Source organism: Bufo gargarizans, chromosome 4 (assembly GCF_014858855.1).
Source record: "Bufo gargarizans isolate SCDJY-AF-19 chromosome 4, ASM1485885v1, whole genome shotgun sequence".
NCBI classification, from domain to species: Eukaryota; Metazoa; Chordata; class Amphibia; order Anura; family Bufonidae; genus Bufo; species Bufo gargarizans.
In genome coordinates this window covers 389839227-389853100 of record NC_058083.1, presented here as the reverse complement: position 1 = coordinate 389853100, position 13874 = coordinate 389839227, and the positions used below count along the sequence as shown (strand labels likewise).

At 46.7% G+C, this 13874-nt stretch overlaps 1 protein-coding gene across 1 annotated transcript in view; it reads right to left on the bottom strand.

Annotated features, from left to right (window-relative positions):
* LOC122934462 (ADP-dependent glucokinase-like) overlaps nucleotides 1-7768 on the bottom strand; it is a 30565-nt gene extending 22797 nt beyond the window's left edge. Inside the window, exon 1 of the mRNA XM_044289944.1 lies at nucleotides 7324-7768. Coding sequence (XP_044145879.1) covers nucleotides 7324-7498 — 175 coding nt within the window. The 5' untranslated portion in view covers nucleotides 7499-7768. The remainder of the gene's footprint in view (nucleotides 1-7323) is intronic.
* Between the last annotated feature and the right edge of the window lie 6106 nt (nucleotides 7769-13874).

The following is a 13874-nucleotide window of genomic DNA, read 5'->3' as shown; positions in this document are numbered from 1 at the left end:
TGGCCTGCAGGGTGGTCGTAACCATGGAAACTGTCTCTGCATAATAAATGCTATTTGCTGAAGTGGCAAAACCCCTTTAATGACCAAAAGTCTCCTACAGATGAGAAGCATTCGGATCCATCCCAAACAGAGCAAATCTAGAACGCCCGATTTTAGTGTTTCTGGCAGCGGACACAATGTGAATAGCTGAGCACTGAGGGCCGGGTGTCGGATGTGAATAAAGGAGCACCACACTCAAGCAAGAACTGAGGAGGCTTACCGATACTGGCACAGTGGAAATGATGTCCACTATGAAATACTCCTTTTCCTTTTAAATTTTTCATTTATATATTTTTTAAAATATTTTAACCCATATATTTTCATACCACAATTGACATCATCTTATAGTTTTATTACCGGACTATAAGCCACATACAGTGACATAAATGGCTGCTCTGAGAAAAGCTGCAGGTGGCCGAGTTTCTGCCATGTTCCTGAGGCTCAGTTCACACCAGAATGTATGGATCCCGAAATTATATAGAGGGATCCGCATGGGATTATAATCATCCCATTAGCTTTTATTAGTTTGTGGCGGGAAAATTTCCCGCCTAAAAAGTGTGTTAGGTGAGCTAAAAATAGCTGGTTACTGGGGGTCTGGGGCAGATGTCAATCATTGGGTCAGTAAGTGACCTATGAAGTAGTGTTGCTGGGCAGAGTGGCCTGAGATGCCCAGCAACAGTGGGTCATTGGTGGGACAGTTTCAAGGCCCCCCATAGTTAGGGCTATATAGTTGCGGTAGCGGTCAGTGTTAGGCTGTCATTTCAACAGCATCTGGAGGAGGTGCTGCCCCCGCCCGCCCTTCCCTGTTGAAAGTTTGTTTTCATTGTCACGGCTGCTTTATTAGAAGGAGGGTGTAAAGTCGCTCACTGTAATGGTGAGCGGACGAGTTAAGTCTGAAGTTTAGGCCGAGCTTATGGCTGGTCTAATTATTGTTTATGAAGTTATTGGTATATATTGATACAGTTTAATTTTGGATTAAGCTAATCTTTAATAAAGCTGGCCGTGGCCTAATTTATTCCACCAAAAAACATTTGTGTCCACGTGTTTTATTACTTATTTATAGAGTTGAAGATGTGTAAGTAATGTTATGGTACATTCATATGATTTATAATCCCATGAAGTGCGAATATGAATAGGTCTCTGATCATTTGGAATCCATTGGGTCTGATAAACTTCTCCTGACCTTTGTATGAGGTGAATATTTGTCTTAACTGTTGGTGCGAGACCTTGTCCATTTCTATCAGATGGTGTGGAAATGTTTGTGGAAGGCTTTATTCATTCTACCTGACAGACAGAACAAAGAAGACAGGCCTGACATGTGCACCAGGTGTGGTCTCATTTATCAGGTGCCCTCTGAAGGAACAAGGCCTCAGTTGTAAATGTGTGTACAAGAGAGTTAGCATTGTCTGCAGTTTGTCTGGTTTATTGTGGATCTGAGAACTGTCCACTCCAAGGGCCGAAATAATAACAGAAAAACAAGATATGTGACCATCATGGATTGCATCATCTCGTTACATTCCATTAGGGGGTGAAGGCTACTTTCACTCTGGCGTTTCGGTTTCCGTTTCTGAGATCCGTTCAGGACTCTCACAAGCGGTCCATAACAAATCATTTGCCCTAATGCATTCTGAATGGATAAGGATCCGCTCAGAAGGCATCAGTTCAGTCTCCATTCCGCAGCGTTTTAGTGTCCGTCTGACAAAACTGAGCCAAACTGATCCGTTCTGACACACACTGTAAGTCAATGGGGACGGATTTCTATGACACAATAGAAAATGGATCCCTCCTCTTTTGACTTTCAATGGTGTTCAAGATGGATCAGTCTTGGCTATGTTAAAGATAATACAAACGGATCCGTTCTGAACGGATCTGTCTGTGCAGATCCATGATGGATCCGCACCAAATGCGAGTGTGAAAGTAGCCTAATATATAGTATAAAAGCTGAACCTTTTCAGTTAAAAATTCACAGTTCATCTATGAGATAGGCGTATCTGCGTAGAAAAATGTTGTTTCCAATCAAGTCTCTTACATTCGCTGAAACGGACTCCCCAGCTTGTGTGTTGCTGTCAGATGATGCTAACTCAACCGGTGATGTAAGTACCTTCATTCTGGATGTAGTCAGGAGTCTAGATGAAGTGTGGTTGTAATTATGTAATTAGCAGTTGTGTTTTGTCTAATCTTTATGTTTTGTAGGTTTTCTATATGGTGTTGGTGTATTTACCTCATTTTGCTTAACCCCTTCCCGGCATATGACGTAATAGTACGTCATGGCAGCAAGTGACTTGCCGCATTTTGACGTACTATTACGTCATGGTGATCGGGCGGGCACCAGCTGCATAGAAGGTGCATGCGGCGGGTGAGGGAGCCCATCAGGTCCCCGCGTTGCTGTGGCGAGGACCCGATGGGCGAGTGACAAGGCAGCCCAATGCCATGCACAGCTCCAAGTAAAAAAAGAAAAACACCCCTTTCCCCTGATTTTATAATATATATATATATATATATATATATATATATATATATATATATATATATATATATATATATATATATAAAAAAAACACATACTAGGTATTGCCATGTCTGTAACAACCTGCTAAAAAAAAAAAAAAAAGTCACATGACCTAACCTCTCAGATGAATGCTGTAAAAAAAACAAAAACAAACACTGTGCCAAAACCAATTTTTGGGTCACCTTGACCCATAAAGTGTAATAATGAATGATACAAAAAAAAAAAAAAAAAAAAAAAAAAAAAAAAAAATCATATGTACCCAAAAATGGTACCAATAAAAAGATCAACTCTTCCTGCAAAAAACAAGCCTCTGCAAAAGACGATCGGCAGAAAAATAAAAATAAAGGCGTTCAGAAAATGGACACAAAAACATTTTTTTTTCTCAAAAATGCTTTATTATGTAAAAACAAGGAAAGTAGACATATTTGATATAATTGCATCCGTAACAACCTGCTCTATAAAAATAGCACATAATCTACCCTGTCATAAGAATGTTGTAAAAAATAAAAACTGTGAAAACCTTGCCTCACAAAAAACATAATATAGTAATTAAAAATCATATGTACCCCATAATAGTACCACCTCATCCCGTAGTTTCCAAAATGGGGTAACTTTTTGGAAGTTTCTACTGTAAGGGTGCATCAGGGGGGCTTCAAATGGGACATGGCATCTATAAACTAGTCCAGCAAAATCTGCCTTCTAAAAACCATATGGCGCGCCTTGCTGTGTGCCCTTACATTAGTTTACGACCACATGTAGGGTGTTTCTGTAAACCGCAGAACCAGGGTAATAAATATTGGAGTTTTGTTTGGCTGTTAACCCTTGATGTGTTAAAGAAAAAAAAAAAAAAAGTAAAATTTTGAAATTTCATCTCCATTTTACTTAAATTCTCAGTTTTGAGTAACTTGAGGGGTGTCGTTTCTACAATGGGGTCATTTATGGGGAGTTTCATCTATGTAAGCCTCATAAAGTGACTTCAGACCTGAACTGGTCCTTAAAAAGTGGGTTTTGGAAATTTTCTTAGAATTTTAGAAGCCATTCTTAAAATTTTTAAGCCTTCTAACGTCCTAAAAAAATTAAATGACATTTACAAAATGATGCCGACATAAAGTAGACATATGGGGAATAAATATTTTATGAGGTATCACACATTTTTGGTAAATTTGGGGATTCTTTCAAAAAATAAAGAGGTGATTGACTCAAATTTATGACTGCCATGAAGTACAATGTGTCACGAGAAAACAATGACACAAGGACATACATTTGTGATCTTTTTACTACAAAATCACATCAATCATGTTAATGCTCCGTGTCTCTGCTTTCCGGAGCGGGGCTTGGCATTCTTTCACACAGCGGATTCCACGCACGGCATCCGCTAGTGTGAAAGAGCCCTTAGGCTACTTTCTCACTAGCGTTTCTATTTTCCGGTGTTGAGATCCGTCATAGGGCCTCAATACTGGAAAAAAACGCTTTAGTTTTGTCCCCATTCATTGTCATCCGTTCTCATACCGGAGAGGAAACCTCAGCACTGTGCAGTTTGCTTTCCGTCAGTTTGTTTTTCTCTGACAATAGAAAACTGATCCGTCCCCCATTGACTTTCAATGGAGTTCATGACGGATCCTTCTTGGGTAAAGAAGACATAATACAACCGGATGCATTCTGAATGGATGCAGATGTATTATCAGTAGGGATCGACCGATATAGATTTTTTTTTAGGACCGATAATCTGAACTTTCAGGCTGATAGACGATAATTTATACTGATATTCTGTGAATTTTCATTTTTGAAAAAAAAAAACAACAACATTCCTACACAAATTTTCTGATAATGAATATGTTTATTGTTAACGTGTAGTTTTTTCTGTTGTAAATCTTTCTTTTTCATTTATAATTAATATTTTGGTGTGTTGTCCGACTATGGCAGCCAGGGCTTCAACAGTGTCCTGGCTGCCATGGTAACCGATCAGAGCCCCAGGCTTACACTGCTGGGGCTCTGATCAGAGGTTGCCACTGCCACCAATCATTAATAATGGGGGGCTTGGGTGTGTGGGGGGGGGGGGGTGCACTGCACCCCCAATGATTAATACTGGGGTTGGGGAGGGGGGGGCTCACTGCACCACCAATGATTAATACCGGGTTGGGGGGGCTCACTGCACCCCCAATGATTAATACTGGGGTTGGGGGGGGGGGGGGGCGGCACACTGCACCCCCCCAATGATTAATACTGGGGTTGGGGGGGGCGCACTGCACCACCAATGATTAATACTGGGGTTGGGGGGGGGGGGCGGCACACTGCACCCCCCCAATGATTAATACTGGGGTTGGGGGGGGGGCGCACTGCACCACCAATGATTAATACTGGGGTTTGGGGGGGGGGGGGGGCTCACTGCACCACCAATGCGGCACCTGAGGGGTTAACTACCGCAGGTCGCAGCTAACGCTCATAGAGGTCGGGAGCCAGCTATGTCATTCTGCAGCCAGCTCCCGCCTCCTGTATATGAATTAATGAGAGAGTTATCTTCATTGGTGGCACAGCGACCACAGCCCCGCCCCTCCTCTTCTCCACCCTCCTCTCATTGGTGGCAGAGGCGGCACAAGGGGGAGGGAGACACTGCTTCCTTCTCCCCTGTGCTGCTGAGGGAACACGGAGAGCGTTGAGAGCAGTGCGATCTGTGTTCCCGATTAGTTATCGGAATATCGGCAAAATAGATGCCGCTAGCGTTCAAAATCTTGAATATCGGTAAAACCAATAATCGGTCAATCCCTAATTATCAGTAACGGAAGCGTTTTTGCTGAACCCTGCCGAATCCAGTAAAAACGCTAGTTATCCTTATTCCTTTAATAAACTTACTTCTTTTACTATTCTTATGTGGTGTGTGTAGTCTCTCTTTAAAGAGTACCTGAACCTGAAATGGCGTATTGGTTAGCGATACACAGACGTATTTGCGGAATGTATATTCCCACCATATAAACTGTATGGCATAAACAGTGCAGTATACATTTATCTTGAAAGTTCTGAAGACGCACACTACCCAGATGTATAGCCAAGGGGACGCACTTTAGGTGCACATTAGGCCTATAGGAGTCTATTGATAATTTGTTGTATAAGTCACAAGCAAAAACAGAACAGAAATGGTGTAACTTTGCTCTCTCATGTTTGATAGGCGAGGGTCCAACTACTGGAGCACCAACAGAGCCTAAGAACGGGGTACCCCAGACCCCATTTCTGTTGGAGAAGTGGAAATACACTCAAGTGAAATCTATAGATTGGAAAAAAGTGACATGTGCATCTTGCAGCCCATTCCCCCCCACCCTCCCCCAGGGCAATTAGGTGCAACAGCATAAATGCAGATGTTGACAGTGGGAGAGCCCAGCGAGATAGCCAAGGCATGGGAGTGAAAGAGCCGGGACCCAGCGCTGGTTTACAGGTACACTTTACAGGTTTGCCAACCCCCCCACAAAAAGGTGGCCTACGCCTTTAAGGCTTAAGTGCATTGAGGGCAGGCCGTAGCCACTCACTGCACCTTAGGTCTCCACATAGCATTGCTCAGGGTAAGGCCTCAGCAGCCTCTCCGCGCCTGGCACAATACACCCTCGAGGAATGAGCAGTAGATCCGAGTCACCATGGCTCGCTGCACAGAGGATTACTGCACATGCGCCGAGCGAGTGCTCTGTGTTGCAGGCATGAGATGACATGGGCAGCTGAGATGATGCTGCCTGGCCCAGATTAAATTAAGCGGTCCAATGGTGCAGAGGCGCTCAGGTGCACCGAGCGGCTATTGTTCACGCTCCGTGCACTAATGTGTATAATCTTTAAAACAAGCATTGCTCAATAACAGCAACGGATCGCCTTCATAAAAAGGTATGGTTGTAATCAGCAGAGTCAGCCCTGCCAGGCACTAGGCCTAGGGTTGACCCTGCTGACAGATGCTCTTTAAAAAAATAAAATAAAAATTATGTTACAGAATATAAAATGCCACCAAAAAGGCTTGTTAAAAAAAAAAAAAAAAAAAGCCATGAAACATAAACTGTATGTAGCAAAAGATTAAAAAAAGCAGAGAAAAATAAAAATAAGAGTGTGTACAGCAGGCATCCAGCACCCTGTAGGCTCGGACTGGCCCACAGGGGAACAGGTGAATCCCCTGGTGGGCCCATAGTCCCCTACCCACCACTCAAGTGACACATGGCACAGCAGACTGACATAATACGGCTGAGATGCTATACAGTACAGTATATGCATGTAGCTTAATAGTGGCCCCCAAGAATGAATTTTACTGGTGGGCCCTAGGTACTGTACAGGTGTATAGAGGCAAGGGTTACTCATGCTGTTCTCAGATACCCTAAGATTTCAAGGACCCATCACCAGTCTGTTTACCAGTTACAAGGTGGGGGAAGGGTCACCTCACTGTCTGCCATTACCCAATCCCTGCAGCCAGCACCCCCATCTCCTTCTCAAATTGCTAGTAACTTATTCATAACTTCTAGCAGGAATAATAAAGGACACAACACAGTCATAAGAATAGATGATCCAGAATTATTAGGGGGGCACATGTCAGGAGATAGGAGAGGTCTAGACTGGTACCCAGAAGTGCATGAATAGCAATTGCCCCTTAGCTGTGTCCTAGCCATAGAGCACTATCTGCTGGAATGAATACAAATATATACTGTGCTCTCTCCACTGTTTTATATTATATTGCTGCATAATGATAGGTAAGGACTACTCCCATTAGGGACCACTACTCCCATCAGTCAGCCCCATGCACCGACTGCACTTACCAATGGCTACACGAGGGGGGCGCTCCACGTCCAAACCAACTTTCTGTTCCGCCTGCAGCAGAGATGACAGCACGGTGTCTAACCGGTCCTGCGGGGTATCCTTCTCCACATGGCGGAACCAGTAGGCAAGCAGCAGGGCGAGCAGGGGGAGGCACAGCAGCTTGGGGGCAGCCATGAGGGAGTGCTGCGGAGTCAGCGCATACAATAGTACTACTACTCCTGTCAGCGCCGCGGACGCTACACTAGTGCTCAGCACTCAGGGACGCTACTGCTGGCGCAGACGCAGAGTGCAGTTCTGTGTATCACGCAGCGCCTCCTGCTGGACATCAGGCGCACTGTCCTAGGAGGTGCGTCCTCCTGTCTATGGCGGCTGCAGGTGAGAGCAGTCACCTCCCTCCAGTCCGCACACGGCTGCTCCCCGGCCCGGGCCTCTTCCTCTGACACACACACGGAAGCGACACACGGATTCCTGCTCCATCCTATAGCCAGGGCTGAGGAGGGTGTGTCCTCCATGTCTTCTCCTCCCTGCCTCCGGGCATGTTGGTGGAGGAGGAGTAGTCTATCCAGTGAGAGTTATCAGCATGATGCAGCTCAAAAACCGACAACGTGTAGTCTCAGCTGCTGCAGCACCTCTTCAAGGAGCACTAAGCCTGTGTATATGTTTCTGGAGGAGGTTCTCAGGCTCCCTTCACACAGGGGTGGATTTCTTTGCGTTTCTGAAACAAATGTGCGCCAAAGTCCTCGTGTGTTACTTGCAGATTTTAATGCGATTTTGCCCTGATCTCACCCCATGGCAGAAACCTTTTTTCTGCGCTGTGCTGCGGTTTCTGCCGTGGGTTTTCATGCGGACCTGCTCTAGATTTAGCACAAGAAGGCCTCCGCTTGCGAGAAGTCCGCACGGTAACTAAGGCCCCTTTCACACGGGCGACAATTCCGTGCGGGTACAATGCGCGAGGTGAACGCATTGCACCCGCACTGAATCCGGACCCATTCACTTAAATGGGGCTGTTCAGATGAGCGGTGATTTTCACGCATCACTTGTGCGTTGCGTGAAAATCACAGCATGTTCTATATTCTGCGTTTTTCACTCAACGCAGGCCCCATAGAAGTGAATGGGGATGAAAATCGCATAGCATCCGTAAGCAAGTGCAGATGCGGTGCAATTTTCACGCATGGTTGCTAGGAGATGATAGGGATGAGCAACCCTGGACCCCATTAAAGTGTATTCCCTGTATTATTTTCCCTTATAACATGGTTATAAGGGAAAATAATAGCATTCCTAATACAGAATGCTTACTAAAATGTGGATTGAGGGGTTAAAAAATAAAATTAACTTGCCTTATCCACTTGATCGCGCAGCAGGCATCGTCTTCTTTCTTCTTCTTTCAGGACCTGCAAAAGGACCTTTGATGACGTAATCGAGCTCACCGACGTCAGCGCAGGTCCTGCTGAATGAAGATAGAAGCTTACGTCATCAAAGGTCCTTTTGCAGGTCCTGAAAGAAGAAAGAAGACGATGGCGGCTGCGCGAACAACAGGATGACATGAGTTAATTTTTTTTTAACCCCTCAATCCACATTTTAGTAAGCATTCTGTATTAAAGGGACTCTCTCACCAGTTTCTGACCCCCCACTTTTAAAAATATGGTTCTGTCCATGGAGCCCTTGTGATTACTATTGTGGTGTTATAAGCTAAATCTGCTGGCTCGTTTTGTTAAAAAACGTTTTATCTAACCTGTCAAGTCATATTGTTAAGGTGCCCAGGGCGTTTCTCATGGCCTGAAGATGCCGCCTGCCGCCGTTGGTGCCCAGCTCCTCCTCTGCTCTCGTCAGCGCCGCCTGAAAATACTGAGATACGCCTCCGGCTCTCCCTCACTCCCCCCTCCTTCTTTTCTAAGATCCCCCGCGTGCGGCAGTGTTCGCGTTATCGGGAGGTTGAGCGAAGTGCCCGCGCATGCGCACTTCGCTCAATGAGGCTGAACGGAAAAGTCCGCACGGGCGCATCAGGCACAGGCCTGTGCGCACGCGCGGGATCTTAGAAGAGAAGGAGGGGGGAGTGAGGGAGAGCCGGAGGCGTATCTCAGTATTTTCAGGCGGCGCTGACGAGAGCAGAGGAGGAGCTGGGCACCAACGGCGGCAGGCGGCATCTTCAGGCCATGAGAAACGCCCTGGGCACCTTAACAATATGACTTGACAGGTTAGATAAAACGTTTTTTAACAAAACGAGCCAGCAGATTTAGCTTATAACACCACAATAGTAATCACAAGGGCTCCATGGACAGAACCATATTTTTAAAAGTGGGGGTCAGAAACTGGTGACAGTCCCTTTAAGCTATAACGATGATATAAGGAAAAATAATAAAATGAATAGAACATCAAACCCAAACTTCAGTGAAGAAGTCCGGGTTCGGGTCTGGGTACCACATTCAGTCTTTTCTCAAGCGCGTGCAAAATGCATTGCACTTGCGCGGAAAAAAACTGAACATCCGAACACAATCGCAGGAAAAACTGACTGCAATTGCGTGGTTTTCCCACAATGCACACGCAACGCAGCCGGAGCAAATCTGGGACGCCCGTGTGAAAGAGGCCTAAGAGTGTCTTGCCGCGGTCTAAAAAGCCGTACAGCAAAGACCCTCGGCCGCGTGAACTGCACCACAGCCTACCATTGAAAACGGTGGGAGGAGGTTGCAGCTCAGATTCGGCATGGCTTCCAGCACTGAATCTGTGCCGAAAACCCTCTGTGTGAACCTACTCCAAAATCTGTGCATTAGGGCTCATTCACACCACCCTATTTATGTGTCCGCATCCGTTTTGTGGATGGGATCCGGACTCATTAATTCCAATGGGGCCACAATAGCTGATAAAAATGAATAGGTCCTGTGCAGCGTCTGCTGCGGTGGGACTACAAGTCTCAGGAAAGTAGTCCTGAGCCGATGACACACACTGCTGGAGGAGCTCCGCACACGTGGCATGTACTCTGGGATTATGTGTGAAAGCAATGAGTAATGCCTTATTTACATGGCGGTGATTCCGATCAGTGGTTGTGAGCCAAAAGCAGGTGCGGCTCTAAACACAGAACAGGTGCAGATCTTTCCCTCTTACACACAAACATTGTGCATTGGGGACGGTGATTTGTGGTCCCCAATGCACGGTGGCTAGGACGAGACCCATTCAACTTGCATCGGTCCGTGATCCGTCCGCACCGTAAAAAAATACAAGTTCTACGGACAGAAACACCACGGAAGCACTCCCGTTCCGCATCTCCATGATTGCGGACCTGGTTTAAGTGAATGGGTCCGCATCCCTGATGTGGAGTGCACATGGGCCGGTGCCCGTTTATTGCGGACCCGCCGCAATACGGGAACACAACGGCCGTGTGCAAGAGGCCTTAGACCTTATGGGCCAGATATATCATTAGGCAAAGTCACTTTTGTGGAGTGGAAAAGTCGCAAAAAAGTCCCAAAGGCTAAAACTGCGCACAAATTTGCGACTTTTTTCTGCTCTGCACTATGCTCGCCAGTTTTCTGAAAGTGGGCGTGTTTTCGTATGTAAATTAATCTCTAGACAGATTTACTATTGGGACTTTTTTTAAAAGTCGCAACTTCACTCCAGTGAGGACCATGCTTATCTTATGAGACTTTTTAATAGAACATGCGACTTTTTCATAAAGATGGGCGACTTTTGTAAAGCTGCTTACTGACGGATAAACTGCTCCCGTCAAACCACATTTATTACAGTCTTAAAGGGGCAATCATAAATCTGACTTGGCTAAAACTGACTTTAGCCATATGTGAAAGTGATAAATCTGGCCCTATGTCTGTGGAGGCTCCAATCCTGGTTTTGGCCACAATCACTGATGTGTGAATGAGGCCTAACAGAGGATCAGCACTTTGCACAGCACCAGAGAGCCAGGCTAATGTTTCTCCACCACAGACGGACAGTTTTTCATACTTTCTACAGTTTACTTTAATGTGATGATGATTATGGATATTTATGTCAGATCGATAATCATTCACTACATGAAAATGCATTCGGAGAAATAGCAGAATGTCTCCTGGCTTTATGGGGATGTCCAAGTTCCTGATATTGATGCCCTTTCCTCAGGAGAGATCATTAATATCCAGTTGGTGAGGGAGCGACACCCCAAACCCCCACCGATCAGCTGTTCCTGACGCTGGAGCAAGCACTGTGAATGAAGAAGTGTAGTGGCCTTGTTGCTTTACTGTAGCTCCCCTTCGCTTCAATGTGAGCTGCAGTAACATAGCACGGCCACTACACTTTGAATGGCGCTGTTCTACGTGATCCACTCAGTGCTAATCCTACCATCAGAGGCTGCAGGTAGAGATGAGTGAAGCGAGCCCCAGATGCTATATCCAAAGCCGCTTCGCTAAAATTTTTTGTTATAATGCTGTACAGAAATCTTTCTTCGTACAGCATTAGTATGTACCACCTCCGATGAGGCAAAGTCCGTTATTCACTAAGTTACGTGAGATTCGTTGAATAACTTTGGTAATTATTACAGTAAAAAACCACTTCAAAACTGTACCACTCGGAACTGAAGTGGAGTTCGGTTCCAAGGTTGGTCACTGTAATAATTACCATGTGAACAGAGCTTAGCCGTGCCCAGGCCAGTTGATACAGCCGATTGGTGGGGGTCCCGGGTGTCGGACCCGCCGGTCAGATGCAGATGATCTATCAAGAGGATAGATCATCAGTTAAAACAAACTGTAGAACCCCTTTAAAGGGGTTGTCAAAGCAATTTTTATTGGATGACCTATCCTCAGGATCAGGTCATCAATATCAGATCGGCACCAGGCACCCCCGCCGATCAACTGGTTGACAAAAAGGCAGCGCACCATGCCAGTACCGCCTTCCCGTCATTATTTACCTGCTCACCATTACAAGAAGCTGTCCCATTCACTTTAATGGGACGGGTCCTTCCTATTCAAGGTGTAAATACACCTGCTCACCACTACCATTGCGATGGCGAGCAGGTAAACAATAAGGCCTCATGCACACGACCGTTGTGTGCATCCGTGGCCGTTGTGCCGTTTTCCGTTTTTTTTCGCGGACCCATTGACTTTCAATGGGTCCGTGGAAAAATCGGAAAATGCACCGTTTTGCAGCCGAGGCCGTGATCCGTGTATCCTGTCCGTCAAAAAAATATGACCTGTCCGTCAAAAAAATATGACCTGTCCTATTTTTTTGACGGACAACGGTTCACAGACCCATTCAAGTCAATGGGTCCGTGAAAGAACACGGATGCACACAAGATTGGCATCCGTGGCCGTGATCCGTGGCCGTAGGTTGCTTTCATACAGACGGATCCGAAGATCCGTCTGCATAAAAGCTTTTTCAGAGGTGAGTTTTCACTTCGTGAAAACTCAGATCCGACAGTATATTCTAACACAGAGGCGTTCCCATGGTGATGGGGACGCTTCAGGTTAGAATATACTGAAAAACTGTGTACATGACTGCCCCCTGCGGCCCCCCCCCCCCCCCCCTCCCTCCCCTGTAGTTAACTTCTTGGTAGCCAGCCCCCCCTCCCTCCCCTGTAGTTAACTAATTGGTGTCCAGTGGGCCCCCCCTCCGTCCGCTATAGATAACTCATTGGTGGCCAGTGGGCCCTCTCCCCTCCCACCCCCTCCTAATTAAAATCGCCCCCCTATCATTGGTGGCAGTGGTGAGTACCGATCGGAGTCCCAGTGTAATCGCTGGGGCTCCGATCGGTAACCATGGCAACCGGGACGCTACTGCAGTCCCGGTTGCCATGGTAGCTTAGCAATTTGTAGAAGCTTTATACTTACCTGAAGAGCAGCGATGTCTGTGACCGGCCGGGAGCTCCTCCTACTGGTAAGTGACAGGTCTGTGCTATAAGCAATGCGCCGCACAGACCTTTCACTTACCAGTAGGAGGAGCTCCCGGCCGGTCACAGACATCGCAGCTCTTCAGGTAAGTATGAAGCTTCTACAAATTGCTAAGCTACCATGGCAACCGGGACTGCAGTAGCGTCCCGGTTGCCATGGTTACCGATCGGAGCCCCAGCGATTACACTGGGACTCCGATCGGTACTCACCACTGCCACCAATGATAGGGGGGCGATTTTAATTAGGAGGGGGAGGGAGGGGAGAGGGCCCACTGGCCACCAACGAGTTAACTACAGGGGAGGGAGGGGGGGCCCACTGGACACCAACGAGTTTACTACAGGGGAGGGAGGGGGGGGGGGGGGCGGCCGCACAGGGGAGGGAGGGGGGGGGGGCGGCCGCACTGGCCACCAATGAGTTAACTACAGGGGAGGGAGGGGGGGCGGCCGCACTGGCCACCAATGAGTTAAAAACAGGGGGGGGGGGGTCTGCCCCCTGCTGCCTGGCAGCACCTGCCAGGCAGCAGGGGGCAGTCATGTACACAGTTTTTCAGTATATTCTAACCTGAAGCGTCCCCATCACCATGGGAACGCCTCTGTGTTAGAATATACTGTCGGATCTGAGTTTCACGATGTAGCTCATATACGACAGTATATTCTAACATAGAGGCGTTCCCATGGTGATGGGGA